Source organism: Pan troglodytes, chromosome 19 (genome assembly GCF_028858775.2).
Source record: "Pan troglodytes isolate AG18354 chromosome 19, NHGRI_mPanTro3-v2.0_pri, whole genome shotgun sequence".
NCBI lineage: Eukaryota > Metazoa > Chordata > Mammalia > Primates > Hominidae > Pan > Pan troglodytes.
In genome coordinates, this window is record NC_072417.2 from 20,739,651 (window position 1) to 20,762,952 (window position 23,302).

General features: G+C 46.2%; 1 protein-coding gene across 6 annotated transcripts in view; it reads right to left on the reverse strand.

The window, feature by feature from the left end:
• The window catches only part of ITGB3 (integrin subunit beta 3), a 62,867-nt gene extending 40,958 nt beyond the window's left edge, over positions 1-21,909 (reverse strand). For 4 of the 6 annotated variants that reach the window (XM_063798341.1, XM_054671274.2, XM_063798342.1 and 1 more), the window contains exons 1-2: positions 21,765-21,909; positions 1,201-1,286 (exon numbers count right to left, since the gene is read on the reverse strand). In XM_063798341.1, the coding sequence (XP_063654411.1) occupies positions 1,201-1,286; positions 21,765-21,843 (165 nt within the window). In that variant the 5' untranslated portion in view covers positions 21,844-21,909. Of the gene's footprint in view, positions 1-1,200; positions 1,287-21,327 lie in introns of all 6 variants that reach the window. The other 2 variants (XM_054671275.2, XM_063798343.1) reach the window with 1 other exon arrangement.
• Positions 21,910-23,302: the final 1,393 nt, after the last annotated feature.

Here is a 23,302-nt window from a genome sequence, read left to right on the forward strand (position 1 = left end):
GCAGCCCTTCTGGCCGGTGATAAACACAGCCTCCCAGCTCCCGCCCCTCCCCGCAGGCGGCCAGGGAGGTTGCCTTTTTAGGAAACTCAGCAGATCTGAAAAAGAAGCAGACAGAGAGACTGAGGGCTGGATTGGAGCGGTCATAAAACTGGAGAGGGCTGGGACTTGTGGGACAGAGGAAGCCTCAGGTAGCTGAGCCACAGCCAGGCCAGGAACTCAGGTAACCACCTGCTGGCCAGGCCAGTGACTCAGCCTCAGACTCTATAATCACCGAATCTCTTCAACCACATTCATCTTCCACCCCCACCCCATCAGCTCTTGCCAGCTCCAAATTTCCATCCCAGCCACAAACATAGCCATTCCCTCAGACACACTCATTCCCTAGGGCCCCAGACACAACAAACCCTCTGCCTAGACACAACTAACCCTTTCCTGTCCCCCTCCCGTCCTCACCAAGTGGGCCCAGCTCCTTTCCTCAACACCTGTGAGAAGGAAGGAAGGAAAGAAGAAGAGAAAGAAAAATGTAAAGCCGTGGGGCCCAATCATCAAAGAGAAGGGAAGAGAAAAGATCTTCTGACTAAACATCACCACACACAAGCACAAGATTTCTCTTCTATTTGCCTTTTTTAACCTCTAGGAAAAAGAAGTAAGCCAGCACCCCCTCCCAACCCCATCCGTACCTATACCCCTTGCTGCCTCTCCTTTTGAGACCTGACGCCCTGCTTCCCTGGGATATTCCACCCCAAGAAATGCAAGCAAAGGGCTGGGCATGGTGGCTCACACATGAAATCCCAGCACATTGGGAGGCCAAGGTGGGAGGATCTCTTATGTCTAGTTCGAGACCAGCCTGGGCAACATAGTGAGACCCTGTCTCTACCAAAAAATTTAAAATAAACTGTTTTTCTTAGGAAAAAAAGCAAGCAAAGTGTGAGAAAGGGCAGCAGTGGTTACAGAGAGGACAGGAGGTCGAGCCAAACTGGCAAGGGCCAGGGGCTATATGGTAGACTCAGGTTAGTATTCCCAGCAACATCCCCATGACAGCTCCTCACCATGCATCAATGGGAAAAATTCATCCAAGTTTTGCTTAGAAGGGATAAGGGGCATGTGTATTCAAGATGGAGGTGATAACTTCATGGGTCTGTTTCTGCACAAAAGCAGCTTAGTCTGGAGAAGAAACAAGGTCTGGTATCTGCTCCTTACCTCATCAGAGCACCAGGCACACATGGGGCTCACAGCCAGGCACTGCTGGCAGGAGCTCACACCTCGCGTGGTACAGATGTTGGGCCCTGCAACAGACAGACAAAGGCATTAGCACCAGATTTGGCTCAGTGAAGGTACTTGCCTGCCTCATCCTTCCCAACTTTCCCAATGTCCAGGTTTACAGCTCTCAGGTGCACACAAACACACCCTAACCATACCACAGACGTCTACCAAACACAGGTTATTGGTTAGGAAGAAGGAGGAGGAGGAAAATCAGGAGAAACTCATCACCGCTCTCAACTGATGAGGCCACAGTGGTAACAAGTGACAGGGCAAGGCTGAGCCATGGACCCAAGTCTCAGATCGTAACTGATGGAAAGGCTTTAATTAACAACTGGTTTGACACCTACATTGTGCAAATGAAAATATCTGCGGGGCCCAGAAAAATGGCAATGTATCCCCTCTTCAGTCATTCTAGTGATATTCACAGCCACTACACAGGGGATCCAAGGCCCAGATGCACTAACATTAACACATAGCCTAAATACAGTGGGGGCGTGGAGGGTGAGGTGACTTTGGTGGCAGTGTCCCACTGACTGGCAAAAGAAAAGCAAATCTGAAATCTTCTCAAGCTTCTCAATGCATATATCTTGGAATCCAACCACAAAATGCTCTAGGAGGAAGTGCAGAAATGTTAGAAAAGGCTGACTGATATACACTAAAAGAACATGGAATTTTAGAGTTGGAAGGTTTGTGCTTGAATTCTGAATGTTCTTCCTGCTAACTACTTCATGACCTTGGGCAACTCAACTAGCCTCTATGGGATGACAATATCTGTCTCTCAGGATTTGTACAAGAATTCAGTGAGGTAAGGGGAAGCACTTGGTACACTATAAGGTGCTATTCAAATGTGAACAGTCCTCATACTGTCAAACGACAGAGCAAAGGCTAGGAGGAGGAGCAGAAACAACCAGGAGAACCAAAATCACCTTGAGAAGCTCAGCCAGGAAGCCAAACCCAGGCATCTGCTTAGACAGAAGCCACTGTCCTCTCTAATTGCCTAGCTCAGCATTCCTGCTCCAGCCAGGTGAACCCTTCTTCCTGCAGTGCCTTAAGGAGGTTTTTTCCAATATAAGGAGCAGAATGTGAGGGATCTGTTCCTCTCCATGACGCAGTTACCCTGACAGCTCCTTCATGCAGTTTTCCAAAGGGACCTCTTTGACCCCAGCTGGTAAGACCAGCGAACCTATTTTGGAGAAATCAGCCTGACCATTGCGATGTTTTCCCAGTGTCCCCAAAACTTCTCATTTAGCTGTCTCCATTCATTTTATTACAGTGTGACTGAATTCCCTCCTTCCCAACACCTGGACAAAAACACACTCAGAAAATGAGGGTGTATACACACACACAATATTGTAAAGAAAAATTATGGCCGGGCGTGGTGGCTCATGCCTGTAATCTCCCCACTTTGGGAGGACGAGGCAGGCGGATCACTTGAGTTCAGGAGTTTGAGACTAGCCTGGCCAACATGGTGTAACTCCATCTCTGCTAAAAAATACAAAAATTAGCCGGGCATGGTGGTGCACGCCTGTAATCCCAGCTACTCAGGAGGCTGAGGCAGGAGAATCACTTGAACCAAGGAGGCAGAAGTTGCAGTTAGCTGAGATCATGCCACTGCACTCCAGCCTGGGTGACACAGTGAGACTCCATCTCAGAAAAGAAAAAAAAGAAAGGAAGGAAGGAGAGAGAAAGAAAGAAAAGAAAGAACGAAAGAAAGAAAGAAGGAAAGAAAGAAAGAAAGAAAGAAAGAAAGAAAGAAAGAAAGAAAGAAAGATTATATAAAATTTGGAAACAGGCAAAGAAAATACAAATGTCCTTTCAATGTAATGCAGAATGTTGACTAGCTGACCCACCATGCTTAGGGATTATCTGATTTTCTAAGAGTATTTACCTATTATTTGGCTTCTATTAATCAGTATATTTTACAATACTGTAAGAGTAGATGTTGACCTATCGAAAACCATAAAAACGGAAATGATCACCATTGCACTCCAACCCTGGGCAATAGTGCGAGACTCTGTCTCAAAAAAAAGGGAAATGATTCTTGATGAGAACAATGTATATTATTCTTTAAAAAAAAAAAAAATGGCCAAGTGCAGTGGCTCACACCTGTAATCCCAGCACTTTGGGAGGCCGAGACCGGCGGATCACGAGGTCAGGAGATCAAGACTATCCTGGCTAACACAGTGAAACCCTGTCTCTACTAAAATACAAAAAATTAGCCGGGTGTGGTGGCAGGCCCCTGTGGTCCCAGCTACTTGGGAGGCTGAGGCAGGAGAATGGCATGAACTCAGGAGGCGGAGCTTGCAGTGAGCCAAGATAGTGTCACTGCACTCCAGCCTGAGCCAGAGCAAGACTCCATCTCAAAAAAAAAAAAAAAAAAAAAATAGCCCCGGTGAGGTGGCTCATGCCTGTAATCCCAGCACTTTGGGAGGCCGAGGCAGGTAGATCACCTGAGGTCAGGAGTTCAAGACCAGCCTGACCAACATGGTGAAACCCCGTCTCTATTAAAAATACAAAAAATTAGCTGGGCATTGGGGTGGGCGCCTGTGATCCCAGCTACTTGGGAGGCTGCTCAGGAGGGGCAGGAGAATCACTTAAACCCAGGAGGCAGAGGTTACAGTGAGCCGATATCATGCCACTGCACTCCACCTGGGCAACAAGAGCAAGACTCTGTCTCAAAATAAATAAATAAATAAGTGTTTGCTGTTTAAGCCACCCAGTTTATGGCATTTTGTTATAGCTGCTAGAACTGGCTAAGACAACGTTTTAATCTAATCATGATCATATTGTGGTGTGTAAGGTAAATTATTTAGATAAGAGAACAATGTATATTATTCTTATCCAACAACAATACCAATGATTTCTGTCTGGTAGAAAAGGTTATCCCCCACAGGTTAAGGTTCATTGCCTTGCAGAATATTAACCAATTTTGAATCTATTCACTAATTCATTTCAGCATTCCTTTGACTGATCAACCATAAATCTCCCTTCTTTGAAATTCCTTTTGAACTACTCCTAACGTCTTACTGGTTCTTTAATTACTAAAGTTGAATAAAATCTTTTACACATATTCCCTTTATATTTGTGTAGAAATCATACTTTTAACTCTGTTAAAATTATATATACTTTAACAGTACCCATTTCAGGACCTTACTTGGGGGCCAGGAGGTCTAACAGAATGGGTACACACAATGAGTAGACTGTCATCCTAATCGAGTCACCCACTAATAGTGTGGCCATGGGTGAATCATTTAACTCCTCTCAGCCTCCATTTCTTCAATTCTAATATTCCTACCACATCATAATAATTTATGTGTCTGCCTTAACAACACTGCCACCCAACAGATTTTAAGTCCCTTGAGACCTGCTCTGCCCTGCCCAGCTCAGCTCCAGTTCTTACTCAGTGGAGATGCTCAGTAAATATGCACTGGGGCAAAATGAAAGGTAGGGGAATAGATGAAGTTTTGCTTTGCTTTTTTAAGCAACTGAGCTCATTTCTCAAAATTATGCATAGAATTCCAATATAAAACATGTAAATGGGCTACAACAATTCCTCAGGCAATTTAAACTTTCATTGTTCTCCCAAAAACCCTAGATTATATGTGGAATCCTTGAAGCACCTCCTGGAAGCCCCAGGTTTCCTCAGAGCCTTGAGTCCATCTAACTTCAAAGGCCTTGCCCAACTTTAAAATTCTACAAGTGGGATGCCTTTATGAGCCCATGAATAACCTCCGGGGCTCCACTCTCCAACTTGACTACAACTTCAGAATGTAAGCGTGAGGCCCGTGAGTGGGAATGATGACATTGGTTCCAAGCCTGGCCTTAAAGCATCAAGGTCACCTCTGAGATGGGGCAGCCCTGAGCCATGCAATGTCTATAATGAAAGAAAAGTGGCTGCTAGTTTCAGAATTCCTGAATGTTCACAACGAACAATGCAACCCAAGACTTCTCCCTGCATGAGCTGCCTGGCCATCTCTTAGGCTTATAATTGCTCTCTTCCCAGGCAGATGTGGACAGAGCCTCTCTTTTCTCCCCTATCAGAAGACTTCTGAGAGGAGCACAGCCTGAACTATTTTAAGTATCTCCCTCCCTTTCTGGAGTTTCCATGGGAATTGGCATGCAAAGGGGTAATTCTGGACATAAATGCCGTTGATATTCACAAGAGAGAGAAGCACAAGAAGACATCAAGAAGGGTTAGAAGAGAGAAGAGGACCATGGGAGATATGAGCACTGCTATGGTTTGGCTGTGTCTCCACCCAAATCTCATCTTGAATTGTAGTACCCATAATCCCCACAGGTCATGAGAGGGACTCAGTGGGAGGTAATAGAATCACAGGGATGATTATCCTCATGTTGCTGTTCTCCTAATAGTAAGTTCTCACAAGATCTGATGGTTTAATAAAAGGCTTTTCCCCCTTTGCTCAGCACTTCTCCATCCTGCCACCATGTGAAGAAGGATGTGTTTGCTTCCCCTTCCACCATGATTGTAAGTTTCCTGAGGCCTTCTCAGCCATGCTAAACTGTAAGTCAACTAAACCTCTTTCTTTTTATAAATTACCTGGTATGGGGTATGTCTTTATTAGCAGTGTGAGAACAGACTATTACAGTAAATTGGCAATGGTAGAGTGTAGTGCTGCTATAAGGATACCAAAAATGTGGAAGTGACTTTGGAACTGAGTAACAGGCAGAAATTGCAACAGTTTGGAGGGCTCAGAAGAAGACAGGAAAATGTGGGAAAGTTTGGAGCTTCCTAGAAACTTGGAGGGCTCAGAATACAGGAAGATGTGGTAAAGTTTGGAACTTCCTAGAGACTTGTTGAATGACTTTGACCAAAATGCTGACAGTGATATGGACAATGAAGTCCAGGCTGAGGTGGTCTCAGAAGGAGATGAGGAACTTATTGGGAACTGGAGTAAAGGTCATGCTTCCTATGCTTTAGCAAAGAGACTGGCAGCATTTTGCCCCTGCCCTAGAGCTCTGTGGAATATTGAATGTGAGAGAGATGATTTAGGGTATCTGTCAGATGAAATTTCTAGGCAGCAAAGCATACAGCAGCAGGAAGCAGAGCATAAACGTGTGGAAAATTTGCAGCCTGACGATGTGATAGAAAAGAAAAACCCATTTTCTGTGGAGAAATTCAAGCCAGCCGCAGAAATAAGTAACAAGGAGCTGAATGTTAATTACCAAGAAAATGGGGAAAATGTCTCCAGGGCATGTCAGAGACCTTCATGGTAGCCCCTCTCATCACAGGCACAGAGGCCTAAGAGGAAAAAATGGTTTCCTGGGCTGGGCCCAGGGCCTCCCTGCTATGTGCAGCCTAGGAACTTGGTGACCTGCATCCCAGCCACTCTAGCCATGGCTAAAAGTGACCAACATAGAGCTCAGGCCATGGTTTCAGAGGATACAAGCCCCAAGCCTTGGCAGCTTCCATGTGGTGTTGAGCCTACAGGTGCACAGAAGTCAAGAACTGACGTTTGGGAACCTCTGCCTAGATTTCAGAGGATGTATGGAAACACCTGGATGTCCAGGCAGAAGTTTGCTACAGGGCAGGGCCCTCATGGAGAGCCTCTGCTAGGGGAGTGCACAAGGGAAATATGGGTTGAGGCCCCCACATAGAGCCCCCCACTTGGGCACTGCCTAGTGGAGCTGTGAGCAGAGGGCCACCATCCTCCAGACCCCAGAATGGTAGATCCATTGACAGCCTGCACCATGTGCCTGGAAAAGCCACAGACATTCAATGCCAGCCCATGAAAGTGGCTGGGAGAGAGGCTGTACCCTGCAAAGCCACAAGGGTGGAGCTCCCCAAGGCCATGGGAGACCACCTCTTGCATCAATATGACCTAGGTGTGAGACATGGAGTCAAAGGAGATCATTTTGGAGCTTTAAGATTTGACTGTCCTGCTGGATTTCAGACTTGCGTGGGGCCAGTAGCCTGTTTGTTTTGGCCAATTTCTCCCATTTGGAATGGCTGTATTTACCCAATGCCTCCACTCCCGTTGTATCTAGGAAGTAACTAATTTGCTTTCAATCTTACAGTCTCATAGGCAGAAGGGACTTGCCTTGTCTCAGATGAGACTTTGGACTTGGACTTTCAGGTTAATCCTTGAATGAGTTAAGATTTGAAGGAACTGTTGGGAAGTCATGATTGTGTTTTGAAATGTGAGGACATGAGATTTGGGAGGGGCTGGGGTGAAATGATATGGTTTGGCAGTGTGCCCCACCCCCCAAATCTCCTCTTGAATTGTAGTTCCCACAATCCCCATGTGTTGTGGGAGGGACCTGATGGGAGGTAATTGAATCATGGGGGCAGTTACCTCCACGCTGCTGTTCTCATGATAGTAAGTGAGTTCTCATGAGATCTGATGGTTTTATAAGGGGCTTTTCTCCCTTTTGCTTGGCACTTATCTTTCCTGCCACCATGTGAAGAAGGACGTGTTTGCTTCCCCCTCCACCATGATTGTAAGTTTCCCGAGGCCTCCCAAGCCATGTTGAACTGTGAGTCAATTAAACCTCTTTCCTTTATAAACTACCAAATCTTGGATATGTTTTTATAAGCAGCATGAAAATGAACTAATACAGAAACTGTCAGATTACTTTTTAGGACTTTTCCCAGTCTATTCATTTAACCACCCATTCATTCTCAAATTAGCATTTCCCTATGAGTCCTTGACTTGTAGCCACAATAGAAAGTTTTGCAAGATACAAAATAAATAACAGCAGGTCCCTCCCAGTGAACTAATGGTCCCTGACCCCAGAGGATAAAATGAGGTGCTGGGATTTGTTCTTTAGGAAATCATGCCTGCAGAGTCGTGGTTACCAAGTCCCTTTATCCACTCTTTTTAATGAATCACAGGTTGATTTTATGAGAACCAATGAACCCCCCATGATACCCCCAACCAAGTCCTGCTACCCAGGCAGATTCCCTGGAATGCAGTGGTTAAAAGTGACTGACTCATCAGAAGTCTCTGCACTGAGCCCATGCTGATTCAATGAGTTGTTGTTCTGAGCCCACCCCTCCCTCCTGAACGTGTGGAAGGAGTTTGGGCCTCTGTTTCCAGTCATTCATAAAGCCTATGTTCCTGCTCATTCTCTGGGGCCCAGACTCATTCCTGCTAAAGTGGGAATCTTCACCATAATGTCACTTAAAGAACAAACAACTCCTACCTCCTACCACCCCTTTCTTCTGACAGGTTAGCCAGAACCAGGGACAAGGTGGATTGACCCCAGTCTTCACAGGGTGGTTGTAAGGATGAAATAAACCAAACCCTGTAAAACTCTGAGCACAACAGCTGGAACACAGAAAGTACTCAATAAATGCTGCTGCTGCTGCTGCTGTAATTTATATTGGTTTTATTGTTGTTTTTATCCTGAGTCTCAAATTGTTTAGGGCAGGTGAATACTTTTTTTTCCTTGATGACATCATTCTAGGGGACACTAGACATGACGTTAAGTATGCCCTGAGCAGAAGGAGTCATGGGAGTGTGGAGCCAGAAAGTATCACACCAAGGTGAAATGTTTACTTGTCAGATCTGGCTTCTAAATGGGGTTAGGAATATTAGTCTTCGAAAATCCAGGCTCATGCCTGTAATCCCAGCATTCTCGGAGGCCAAGGCAGGAGGATTGCTTGAGCCCAGTAGTTGGCGACTAGTCTGGGCAACATAGTGAGACCCCCATCTCTATGAAAATTTTTTAAAAAATTAGCTGGGCATGGTAGCATGCACCAGCAGTCCCAGCTACTCAGGAGGCTGAGGCAGGAAAATCAGCTGGACCTGGGAGGTTGAGGCTGCAGTGAGCCGTGATTGTGCCACTGCACTCCAGCCTGGGCAACAAAGTGAGACCCTGCCTCAAAAAAGTTTTTTGAAAATAAAAATTTTAATCCAATCAAGACCAGCCAAGAAGTTTGCCTGGAAAGTAGAAGTAGAAGGCTGTGGTTTGGCACATCAGCTTGAATCACAGAAGCAGAAGAGAGACAAAGGGTGGGAAAAATGGAAGAACAAAGGAAACAAGGGAGGGAATTGGATCCAGTGGAAGTCATAATGCGTCAATGGGGGCTATTTTGAGGACATGTTGTCCAGTGAGACAGGATGCTGGACTGTAGGAACAGCCCACCCTAATGAGGACAGGGGACTACAGGAGAGGGCTAAGTCACAGTAAGAGGTGTTTATCGAGAAGGGAGGATGTTCCACTAACACTATGGACATCTATCACTCTGCGAGAAAGGAGTTCTAATCTGGGTCCCCAGCCCTGCCACTGACCTTTGACTGCTCACTTCCCAATTAGGTCCATGGGGACAGTGGGTGACTCACATGGTGCCTCATTGTAGTCACCTGGCCATGTGACTCATGAAAAAACAAAACATCTCATGCTTACTGTCCTACATAGGCACAAGTGGTTTATCTAGAGCAAGTTGCTAAGAAAGTTTATTTTAATTTTGGTCCTTCCTTAAATGTAGCATCAGCTAAGTAACCCAAGGAAGGAGAAGGAGACAGGGAGGTGGAGTTTAAGGTAACACATACCTCTGTGCTCTGAGCAAAAAGCTCCAGTAAGCATCACCCAAAGCAGTAGAGAACCCAGGCACCATATTTCATCAAATCTAACACTATGAATATAGTATATGTCCTGATTTCAGAGATTTAAAACTGTTTTTAAGTATATCAGAGCCAGTTAAATACGGTATTTAACATTGGAAAACATTTGTGTATAACTTGCCTCCACCAATATTAAAATGTGTTATAAGTTGACTTATGTCCCCAGAAAAGATATGTTGAAGTCCTTACCCCAGTGCCCATGACCATGACCTTACAGAGAAATCAGGTCTTTGCAGATGTAATCAATTGATGTCGTTAGGGTAGGCCCTAATCCAACATGACTGATGTCCTTATGAGAAGAGGAAAACACCACACGAAGAGAGAGACATATAGAGAGAATGCCACATGAGGCAGAGATTGGAGTGATACAGCCAGAAACTAAGGAACACCAAGGATTGCCAGCCAACACCAGAAGATAGGAAGGAGGAAGGATTCTACCCAGAGTCTCAGAGGGACCATGGGCCTGCTGACACCTTAATTTCAGATTTCTAGCTTCCAACAAGAATAAATTTCTGTTGTTTTATGCCACCCAGTTTGTGGTGCTTTGTTACAACAGCCCTAAGAAACTAATACAAAATGGATTTGCATCTCCGTCATGTATATGGCATGATTTTGAAGAACACTGCCATGAAATATTTTGCATGATTGAAAAAAAGCCAGCATGAAATGAAATTTTTGTTGCATTTAATCCACGTATGGATAAGGTTTGAAAAATGGTTACTTTAGCTGTACATTTTTCTACCTATATATATCAATGGTGTCAGCATTCATTGATTCATTCATTCATTTACTCGACAAATATTCATTGAGCATCTACCTGTGCCAGGCACTCTCCTAGGCACTGGAGACACACTGATAAACTAAACAAAGCCCCTGCTCTTGTGAAGCTTACATTTTAGTGAGGAAGATGGTAACAAAAAATACACAACAAAAATGCACAATTTCAAACAGTGGCAAATGCTGTAAGAAAATAAAGCAGGATAAAGGAATAACAAGTAATAAGGGGAAGGACTCTCTTTAGAGCATGTGATCAGAAAAGGTCTCTCTGTGGAGCTGACATTTCAAAATGATGTTAAAGAGTGAATCCTGGGAAGATCCAAGGCACAGACATTCCAGAAAGAACCCAAGGCAAGATCTGGATGGACATCAGCCTGTTAAAGAAATAGCAGGTGGAGAGAAAGGAGGAAGAGAAAAGCACAGAGGAGGTTAGAGGAGCAGTTAGGGACCAGAACACTAGGAAGCTATAGGCCATGGTAGAGAGTGTGGCTTTTTTCTCCACATAGTGGGAAGCCACTGGAGGAATCTGAGCAGAGGTGAGCAAAAAAAGATCATCCTGGCTGCTGAGTACAAGACAGAAAGAAGGGAAGCAAAAAGGAAAGAGACTTATTATTCAATTAGAAATGTACTAAAATAATCCAGGCAACAGATGGCAGTGGATTTGGACAGTAGCGGAGCCACTGATGTGGTCAGACTCTAGATACGTTCCATCTAAAGACTTGCTGATGGATGGCTCATGGGGCATGAGGGTGTGAACAAATGTGAACCTGAAAGAGCCAGTCCTTCAAGATAGATCTGGAGTGGCTAAGTGGGCCTAAATTTTAAACAGAGCAAAGCTGCCATTTGCTGACTAGAGGTCACAATCCACTTTGAGTTCCCTGAAAATCAACACCTCTCTTCAACTTTGGGACCTCCAGAGCTAACCTAAAATAACCAGTCAGGGCTCTGCTGCCTTGACCAATCAGGCCTCAGTTGTTTCAACCAAACAGAACTAAGCAAGTTGGAATTGTTCATTTGCATAAGTGGACCTCATCAGGATCCTAGGCAGGAACTTTCATTATAAACCCCCAATTCTGACACCAACAGCTGAGTTTCCCCAGTTTCCAAACTGTTCATTGGAATAAAGTCTTTCCTCCCAATTCCTTTTCAGAGAACTTTTGTTCACAAGGGAAAAACAGGAAGGATTTTTGTCTGAGCAAGTGGATTCCCTGTACACAAAGTTCGAATGTCTTGACCACTGGCCATATCCTTTCATTGACCCTTGATGCTGTAAGAAAATAAAGCAGGATAGGCTGGGCATGGTGGCTAACACTGTAATCTGAGCACTTTGGGAGGCCAAGGCGGGTAGATCACCTGAGGTCAGGAGTTCAAGACCAGCCTGGCCAACATGGCGAAATCCAGTCTTTACTAAAACTACAAAAATTAGCTGGGCATGGTGGCACGCACCTGTAATCCCAGCTACTTGGGAGGCTGAGGCAGGAGAATTGCTTGAACATGGGAGGCGGAGTTTGCAGTGAGCCAAGATCGTGCCACTGCACTCCAGCCTGTGTGATGGTGTGAGACTCTGCCTCAAAGGGAAAAGAAAGGGTGGGGGTGGGGGGGCGGGGAATAGCAAGCAATGAGGGAAGGAGTCTCCTTTAAAGCATGTGGTCAGGAAAGGTCTCTCTGTGGAGCTGACACTTCAAGATGATGTTAATGGGAAGATCTAGGGCAGGTCCTGTCCTTGTAAATGAAGCCACATTATGTCTGGTTATCATCTCCAGTGAGGTTTAATTAGGTCGCCATGTGCTGAAGACTGCATAAAGCCCATTCCAGGGACAGAGTCCTGTCTTCTCTAAGGTTGTGGTCTAAAATTAACACCCAGCTCCTGAGAAATGTGGTAAGGCAGGAGCAGTAAAACAACAGATGGATATGGCAGAAAAAGCATGCAAAGCAGCAGGAAACCTCACGTCTAAAGCCATCTTTGCCCTTCCTCTGGCCGTATGACCTCAAGTACATCCCTTCATCTCTCTGGTGCTCTCTCTAAGGCCCAGTGCCTCTTTGAGTCTATGTCACATTCATAGTCGAGAAGTGATAACTGCTCTGTAGTATTTAACGGGTCTAACCAGCCACATTGGCCAAGCACCGGAGACTCCAAACAGCTGCTTCCTTTCCCCAGTGCTCCTGAGTTGTTAGGATTAAATGACATAACACGTATGAAAGAACCCTCTATAGTGGATGCTCAATAAATGTTCATTTCCTTCCCCCTTACTTTCACTCTAGTCACTTCCTACACCAGGAATCCCCATCCCCTCGCCTCTACCTCAGGGTCAGACGTGAAAGGGCCCTTTGTCTCTAACAGGATATAGTGAAGAAATCGCTCTGGGCAGGAGACAAGAGTCCCCAGGGAGACACCCAACCAATGCCACTGAGCCAGTTGTATGATCTTGGACAAGTCACTTCACTTCTCAGGAACTCCCTTTTTGCTTTTTTGTAAAACAAACAGGTGTCAAATTAGATGATCTTCAAGGTGCTGCCAGTCCTGGAAGTATCCACTCTTCCAGCCAGAAAACATCAACAGGGGGACTCATACCCTAGGAAGCCTAGCAACCCAAGGCATGAGAACCCTCAAACAAGGCACAAGTGGCCATTTCTTCCTGATGGCCTGATATTTGACTCAAACGCTGCATCTCAAGAGTTCTGGAACTTTTTATTAGCATCGACCCCACCTCATTCAGTATACAGAAGAAGCAGGTCTGTACCAAGCTGTCCGAGGCTCAGCCCAGGGGTGCCCTATTGGTGCCCTCCTTGGCATCCTGCTGTCCGGTTCTGCAGCCTCCCTCCCCCAGCTCATGTGTTATGGGTGTGGACAGCAGGCCGCGGTGCTAACACCGGTCCTTACTGCCAGCCTGTCTTGGTAGGAAAGCAAACTGGTTCAACCGTTTGGGAGGACAAATTGACAACACCTACTAAAATTTAAATTTAAAATATGCACGCCCTTCGACCCACCAACTTTCATTCAAGAAATTAAGTCTGTAGAAACACTTGAACAAAGGTGCATAATAAATGAATAAGGATATCCCCTGCAGCTTTATTTGTAGTAGCAAATAATTGAGAATGATCCCAATGTCTGCCAACAGGGAATTGGTTAAGTAAATTCTGATATATCCATATAACAAAGAGTATGCCTTATGGCTAGAATTATAGCTCTTGGGATAAATAATGGAAAGCCATAAACTGACATAAAAAGATGCCTAGAGTATATTATTAAGAGACAATGGGCCAGGTGGGGTGGCTTATGGGTGTAATCCCAGCACTTTGGGAGGCAGAGGCGGGTGGATCACCTGTGGTTAGGAGTTCAAAACCAGCCTGGCCAACATGGCCAAACCCTGTCTCTGTCAAAAACACAAAAACTAGCTGGGCATGGTGGCAAATGCCTGTGATCCCAGCTACTCGGGAATCTGAGGCAGGAGAATTGCTTGAACCCAGGAGGCGGAGGTTGCAGTGAGCTGGGATCGCACAACTACACTCCAGCCTGGGCGACAGAGTGAGACTCCATCTCAAAAAAAAAAAAAAAAGACAATGATCCTATTATTGATTATCCTATTTGAGAAATAACAATAATGATAAATAATTATATATGTTGACAAATACATAGAAAAAAACTCTGCAGTAACTATCAACAGTGGTTATCTTTAAGGACAAGACTACAAGGAACTGGTACTTGTACTTTCTGCATTATATTTCTGAGCTGCCTTTTTTTTAGTAATAAGCTTAATTACTTTTATAAGCTAAAAGAAAATTAAAGCTAATTTGAAATGTCCTCTGTTCTGCCTCCCTGTCGACATTTGCATTTATTTAAATGTAGGCTCCCCAGAGTCTGCTGGGCTTTCCACAAACTGCACCTTCAGCATCAAAACCTCTTGGAATGGCAAACTCAGCAGGAACACAGAAATGAGCTTTGGGGTATGGTTTGCATGAGGAGATGCTGATCAAGGGACATAAATTTTCAGTTAGACAAGAGGAATAAGTTCAAGAGATCCACTGTACAACATGGTGACTATAGTTAATAACCGTATGTCATCTACCTGAAAATTGCTGGGAGGAGATTTTTAAGTGTTCTCACCACAAATAAATCAGAAGTATGTAGTGAGGTAATGCATATGTTATTTAACTTCATTTAACCATTCCACAATGCGCACATATTTCAAGACATCATGTTGTACATCATAAATATACATAATATTTGTCAATTTTAAACAATAATAATAATAAAAGATAATGGAAAAAAAAAAGGAATAAACTTTGTCAGGCCCACTCTCACAGCCTTCAAGAACTGCCCAGGGCAGCATGGTCTGTTCTCAACTTGTGGAAGTCCCAGAAAGGAAACACCACCCTCCCCTCCACTGGGGATTGGTCAAACATGCTCCTTGCAGGCGGCTCCAGCAAAGGCTCAACCTGGAGTTCAACACGTGCGATGGCTAAAGTTGGGGTCTGGAGCCATCAGTGGATCTCACAGACCCAGGTTTCTCTATCCAAAATTTCCATTAGCAAAGAGATATAGGGTTGACTACAGGGACTTTTTAAGTGGCTACTGAATATGTCTTTTGCCAAACTTTTGGAGCTCTCTTCTAGTGCAAAGTTTTTCAAGCTTGATTTTAACAGCAGGATCTTCTTTTTTTCCCAAAGAAATCCTTACATGAACTCCAAATTGTTAATTAGTTAAAGGAGTTCCAGTTGAAGGTGGTGGGAAGGGGCAGGAGCAAATTGAAGTATCTCCCTTCATCTTCTCTGTCCCACTTTGCAGCCCCTGGGACACCAAGAGACTGATGCCTAAAGGTAAAGTCACTTGTTCAAAGTCACCCAGCAAGCTGATGAAAAAGCCTGCAGAACTGTGAATCGAATGTAGGTTTCTTAATTCCAGATATGTTGTTCTTTCCACTCTGAGCTTTTTTCTATATAAAAGGAAGTACTATATATCATGGGTTTAAGTAAAGGAATACACACACACACACACACACACACACACGAATAATCATAAATGCGAGGGGAAATGTCTAAACAGAACACACCACCTGATTAATATGAACATTATAGGGAAATAGAATTAGAAGGGAACCAGCAATTTTAACAACTGACAATGATCCTATGTGGATGAACCTATTTGAGAAATAACAATATTTGTTTTGTTTTGTTCTGTTTTTTGAGACAGAGTTTCGCTCTTGTTGCTCAGGCTGGAGTGCAATGGCACAATCTCGGCTCACTGCAACCTCTGCCTCCTGGGTTCCAGCGATTCTCCTGCCTCAGCCTCCCGAGTAGCTGGGATTACAGACGCATGCCACCATGCCCAGCTGATTTTGTATTTTTAGTAGAGACAGGGTTTCTCCATGTTGGTCAGGCTGGTCTTGAACTCCTGACCTCAGGTGATCCGCCCGCCTCGGCCTCCCAAAGTGCTGGGATTACAGGCATGAGCCACCGCGCCCAGCCAAGAAATAACAATATTTGTTATTTTGACTTTTTTAAAATGTGTATCACCTTGTTCTTTTTCTTTCTCTCCTTGAATATTTAAACATCTTCACTAACTGAACTAAGAAATTGAACTAACTCAACTATAAAACCAAGAGAGGGGGGTAAGTAAATAGTCTTCTCATGGGAACATGACAGAAAAACAGAAATAAGACATCTAGTGTTAGATCTAGTGTTAGAATCTGTCTAGCAAGCTTTCTGGTTTTGGCCAAAAAGCCACCCACCCACCCACCCTCCCAAAGAAAAGGAAAAAAAAAAAAGTCAAGTGGGTTGTTTTTTCAGAGATGCTACCAAAAATGTAAAAAGGTAGAATAGCCCCCAGGTTTACTTAACAACTTCTGACTCCAAGCATCATGACATACAATATTTGGCCACAAAATATCTGTTACTCCTATGAGCAAGAATAATAAGTGTTGGTTGCTACAGAATCCTCTCTAGTATCCTGAAGTCTTTAACTACTTAGCACATGGAAAATCTAATGACTTATATATAGCTAAATACATCTATCCAATTTTAAAATTTAGAAGCTGAAAGCTGGGTAGCACCTCCAAAGTTTAATGGATCCAGTCCCACTGCTTTCAGGGTAACTGTTCCAACACGGAGGATGATGGAGTGGCCTCAGACAATGTCTTAGAGTTACTGATAGATGCAGCATCATAGATTAACCCCAAATGTATTGTGCTAAGTGAAAGAAGCCAGACTGAAAGTCTATACACTGCATGATTTCATTTATATGACATTTTGTAAAACATAGAACTGCAGGGACAGGAAACAGATCAGCGGTTGCAACCGACGAGGGTTGAGGGTAGGGTATTGATTACAAAAGAGCTGGGGGGCACCTGGCACAGTAGCTCACGCCTGTAATCCCAACACTTTGGGAGGCCGAGGTGGGCAGATTGCCTGAGCTCAGAAGTTCGAGACCAGCCTGGGCAATATGGTGAGACCCTGCCTCTAGAAAGAAAAAGAAGGAAAAAAAAGAGCTTGGGGGAATTTTGGGGGATGATGGAAATATTCTGTATCTTGATGATGGCAATGGTTACTTGACTGTATGCATTTGTCAAAATTCATAGAACTGTATGCACTAAAAAGGGTGAATTTTACTGTACATAAATTATACCTGAATTATCTAACAAAAAAAAAAAGGTGTTTTTGGTGAGACTGTGTGCGTTGACAGAAAGGCAGATGCTATCACTTTTTTGCTGGAGAGTCTCATGTTTCAATAAATGCCAGCAGTTCCCACACGGGGAATAGGCAGTTCCCCTAAACAGAGTCATTTCCCTGCTCCCACCTTCATTTCCACTAGTGGCCTGAGCTCCATCAGGCACAATGAAGGTCCCACTCAGGAAGGGCCAAGGTTCAGGAAGAGGGAGCAGAGGCGATGGGGTGGAGCAGCCCACTCTGTGGGCAGCAGAGAGGGCTGGGTAAAACGAAGCGGTTCATCCCTGAAGCTGCTCAGTCACTCCCTCGGTTAATTATCTGTCTGCTGATTCATGAGTTGTGGTTCCTGTGGGCATGCTTCCTGGAGATTTCTGCCAACAAGGGAAGAAGGGTTCTTGGGACTGGGAGGGGATGATAACCTCAGATCCCAAGTAGGGTGGGGAGCTTTAGAGGAGAAATTTCGATCAGGAAATTCTAAAGTCATAGCCAGACTCCCCCTCCTCACTGTGGTGTGCTTGCCCCATCTTATGGTCTTCCCAGGAGACCTCTGTCACTCCTCACCCTTGCCCCAACACCCACACGTCCAAGGGGGAGAAAGGAGAATGTTGCCCTTCTAACGGCTCCTCCCAGGAGGGAAAAAAAGGCAGACACTTTACAGAGGATCCCTTGAGTTTTTCACACTCTCAGATCACAGGTCTAAATGGTGCAACAGTGCAGCGGCCCAAATGCCCAAAGAATTCATGATCTTGGCTATGTTTTCATACCCTCCAGATTATCCAAACGGAGCACTTGAGGATCTTGTATGAATGAGTGCAAATATTCAAATATTGGGTTTCTTAAAGGGAGGCACATCATCTATAGATGCCTTTACATAGCATTCCACAGATATTTGTTTTGCTGCCTATGTGCCAGGCAGTGGGCATAGAGTATTGAACAAAATAGACATGTCCCTCTTCTCATGGAACTTGAAATCTTATAGATCCTTTTATCTTCCTCTTTTTTCAGATACAGGGCTTGAGGTTTTCTTATGGGTAAAGCAAATGTATAAGCCTTTTTCCTTCTTGGCTTCTTCTGTGGATTCTTGCCAGGTTAGAGTAGCTGAGATATGCCAAACCAGCAATGAGGAACGAGTTGAAATAAGAGGGACCCCCTCTCACATATGTGGGGGAAAGGGACCCCATCAGTTTCATTCTGGAAGCCTGCATAGCGCATATGCATGAAGTAGTAACAGCTTTCGCCTCCAATACATGGCAGATAGCATGGATAGGAAGAATAATGACAATAGTAGTTGTCATTCATTAAACACTTATTTTGTGCCTCTGTTTCATTTAATCAGCATAATCATAGGCATTGTTTCCTCTGCCTTACAAATGAGGAAACTGAGGACTCAAGAGATTAGGTAACTTATTTAAGGCCACACAGCCTACAGGAGACAAAGTCAAGAATCAAACCCACATCTTACTGGCTTTAAACCATAGCCCTCCCTTTCCGAAGCCAACAAGCCTTCCTGCTGTGTTTCTCCAGGACCTGAGGATACCTGCAGAGGGCTTCGATTGGAGAGCTTCTAGGATATAAACTCCAGAAGAGAAATAAGCACCTCAGCTTAGACCTAATTAGGTCAGAATAAAAACCTAAACACGAGGAAGACACAAAACCCATACTTCCTGGGTGAAGCTAAAAAGATCATCTTTGTACATAAAATAAAAAACTTGATGCTATCCTCAGTCAATCTCTCTTCTCCCCAAAGCAGACTCCGCTACTCTGGGACAACCTCTCTGTGCCACTCAGCTCTTTCTGTGCCCCTTCAACACTTGGAGTCCCAACACAACTCTCCTACTCTCATCCCACCATCTGCTTCCCCAGGGATCTGAAGACCCTACCACCAACACTGGGATGGCAGATATAAATATAGTAGAAACTGATTTGTGAGGTTGGGGGTGGGGTATTACTCTGGAAGTCTGACTTTAGAGCCCCTGCCCTTAAACACTACTGTACACTGCTTCTCAGAGAGAGTGTGGGGCTAGCTCAGCACAACCCATCACCACTTCTGGAATCGCCCCAATCACAAGATTAATCTGTGAACAGATCGCCTAAGGATTTTTTTTTAATTTTTAGTAGAGATTAGGTCTCACTATGTTGCCCAAGCTGGTCTCGAACTCCTGGGCTCAAGCAATCCTTCTACCTCCACTTCCCAAAGTGCTGGGATTACAGGCGTGAGCCACCGTGCCTGACCAGATATCTTAAAGGATCTTTTAATGCAAACTTACGTATGTCAATGCAGTGGAATCCAATACACTCCAAAGTGAATTTAGAAGACTGTGAATGTGAAAATTTTTTAATGACAGCAAAAATTGTTGTAAGTGCATGGAAGCAAGCATCTCATCCTGGACAGGACAAGGATACCCTTTTTTTTTATTATTTATTTATTTATTTATTTATTTATTTTTACTGAGTTGCCCTGGTGGATTTCTCCATTCCCGGCATCAATGGCCAGCAGCATCTGACCCAAGGCTCCACATGTCCCAGGGCAGAATGCTGGAGATTCTTATTTCTGTGTCATAGTCATCAGACTGCTCACTGCACGCTAACACTATCAGCTGATCTGTTTTAGTCCCAGTCACATAGGAAATGCAGCAATAACCACTGCAATATTCCTCTACATATCAACTGTAATCCCTCCTTCAAGATACCCTTGGCCGGGTGCGGTGGCTCACGCCTGTAATCCCAGCACTTTGGGAGGCCAAGGCAGGCTGATCACGGGGTCAAGAGATCGAGATCATCCTGGCCAACATGGGGAAATCCCGTCTCTACTAAAAATACAAAAATTAGTAGGGCGTGGTGGCGCGTGCCTGTAATCCCAGCTACTCGGGAGGCTGAGGCAGGAGAATCGCTTGAACCCGGGAAGCGGAGGTTGCAGTGAGCCGAAATCGCGCCACTGCACTCCAGCCTGGCGACAGCGAGAGTCCATCTCAAAACAAACAAACAAACAAACAAAAAAAGATATCCTTGCCCTGTCCAGGATGAGTTATACGTCTATACATACACAGAAGAGTCTTGACGGGAATCACTAAAGTATTTTCGAATAGTTTATCTTTGAAGTGAATTTATCAACAAATCTTCCCTTTTTAAAATAAATCCTGGCCAGGTGCGGTGGCTCACGCCTGTATTCCCAGCACTTTGGGAGGCTGAGGTGGGCGGATCACTTGAGGCCAGGAGCTCCAGACCAGCCTGGCCAACATGGTGAAACCGCGTCTCTACTAAAAATACAAAAATTAACCGGCCGTGGCGGCAGGCGCCTGTAATCCCAGCTACTCGGGAGGCTGAGCCAGAAGAATCGCTTAAACCCAGGAGGCAGAAGTTGCAGTGAGCCGAGAACCCACCACTGCACTCCAGCCTGGGCGACAGAGCAAGACTCCGTCTCAAAAATAAATAAATAAATAAATAATAAAATAAAATAACAAATCCCTTCTGCAGGGTGTAGATTGTTTTACGAGTACTACAGTTTTTATTAAAAATACTTACATGCACTCTTGTGTCATCCTCTGAGGCAGAGGCGGCCCCAGCAGACCAGGAGCCAGGGTTTCTCTCCACCCCAGGCAAAATCACCAAGGACTCAGAGAGGACCACGGGCAGCAACCCCGGGCTGTGCCCGCTCCATCCCTCCACCTGTGTCCCCAGTACCAAAGAGGCCGAATGCCAATTGCCCTGACGGCTGACGGTGTGCGCAGCAGCCAGAGACAAAGCCAAGGATCCCACCGGCCCAAGGGAGCCTTTTCATGGCTCCCCGAATACACTAGAGATTTTTCGGGTGCAGGGTCTGCCCTGGGAGCAGAGGCACCGCTGCCACCTGGGGACACTGGAGGAGGCAAAGCCCTCATCCTGCTCCAAAACAACCCCGCAGGAAGCCAAGTTGAAGGAAAAAAAAAAAAAAAGAAAGAAAGAAAAAAGGAAAAGAAAAAACCTTCTGGAGAAAGCGTAACAGGAGAAATTGGAAATGTGGGGAAACTGGCAAACTCGCGCGCGCGCACGCTCTCACCCAGGAAGCTACAGCGGCATCCCTCTGCCAAGGCGCGGGAACAACCCCCGGAAGCCCCACCTCGCCTTGGCTCCTGGGCCAGTCGTCCTTGGCCCGACCAGGACCACCCGCGACGCGCGCAGCCCGGGGTGACCGCGGGGCTCAGAGATGCGCCCACCGCACCGTGCGCGCCGCGGCGGCCGGGAAGGCGCTCAGCCTGGCTGATGGCTTCGGCGTCTCGGAGGACCCGCTCCCAGGCACCAGGCACCTCTCAGCCCCGCCACCGCCGGGCCAGGAAGGTCCCCAGCTCCCGGCTCCGACCGCGCCAGCCAGGACCCGCGCATTCCCAGCGCAGACGCGCGACCAGCCCTCCGCGTTTGCCGGCTCCAAATCCGCAACTTGACCGCGGCGCAGATCCTGGGGCAGCTGCGACGCTGCCGAGCCGGAGCCTCACTCACCTCCGACGCCAACGCCCGCCAGCGCCCCCAGCGCCAGCACAGTCGCCCAGAGCGGCCGGGGCCGCGGCCGCGCTCGCATCTCGTCCGCCTCCCGCGGCGCTCCGCCCGCCCCACAGTGGGCGCCGCCGCCCGCGGCCGCTTTTCCCGCAGCGGGAGGGGAGGGGAGGGGAGGGGACGCGGTGGGTGGGACGCAACGGGGCGGGCCGCGGACTCGCGCTTCCTCCCCTCGGGCTTCTCTAGATCCCCTCGGGCTTCTCTAGACCCTGCGCCTGAGAGGGAGCGGTGGGAAACTATTGCTCCTCTCTCGCCGCCTCCCTCGCCTCGCCCACGAGGACCCGCCTGCCAGCCGGGTCGTCAGCGCATCCTGGTCCCGGGGGTCCGCGACTGGGCACTTGGTGTGCTTAGAAAGGCCAGGAGCCTGTGGCCCCTCTCCGGACCCTTCCAGTCCCGCCTCCTGGGAGACCCTGTTTCGCTGGATTCTTGGGACACATTCACCCACTACCTCGAGTTTCATTCATTCACACTTTAATTCATTTGACTGGCAAACATCTGTTGAATGCCTTCTCTGAACCGGTTCAGTCCTTTATTATTCACTAATTTTTTTCTTGCCTTAGTTTGGTTTTCCAGTAGACTACCTACCTGTTGAGGGCAAGACCACATCCCAAGCTTGCATAAGCAGTGATAGGTCCATGAAGCGCCTCGCCCTACAAACACTTGCTTGCACCTAGCCAGTGTCTGAAAACGTTTCAGAACACAGCATATTGCCTCCAAATTCACACTCACAGGCTTTGGGACTTTATCTATTTTCCTCAAAGGCCTCCTGCCTGACTCCCCCAAACTGTGGCCCCTTATCTCCCACCCCAATCTTTCTTTGAGTCCCTGGATCTTCCCCAGACTTAAAACCTCTGGAAGCTCAGAGAGGCAAAATACTATGGCTATGAGCAAGAGGCCACCAGGAAGTAGCTGGTAGTGCAGCCTGCCTCAATGGGTAGTCCTGATGGTGATAAAAACAAGGCCAGAGGCATCAGTTCCCCTTTAGGGCTTTCAGAGTGGCCCTGGGCTTCCCTACGCAGCGTGCCCACCCTCTTCTGAGACACACAAGATGCCAGACAACTGGCCCTGACCCATCTCTCCAGCTCATCTCCCACCCTAGTCCAAGAAGATACTTGTCATTCCCCAATGCTCCATGCCTTCCTATCTGACTGATTTTCCTTCCTTTTTCCACTTGGAAAATTCCACTTATCTTTCAAAACATCTCAGATGCCATCTTTTTCCATGTAATTTTTTTCTGACAATCCTCCACCTCCTGCCCCACCCTCCCAAACACTAGGACCTTAATAGTAACACACATCAGCTGAAGCGTCACTAGCAATTTGCAAGGGGAAAAGCCAGCTCTGCAAAGGGTACTTGGGCCCTCTGACCTGGGTTTTCAGGCTGAAGCTCCATCTACCTCCCCTGGCTGCAGAGGGCCTCTAGGCCAGAAGCATTTTAACAGCAGTGTCAATGCCCTGGAGCAAAGTTCAGGTCACATGGCCTGG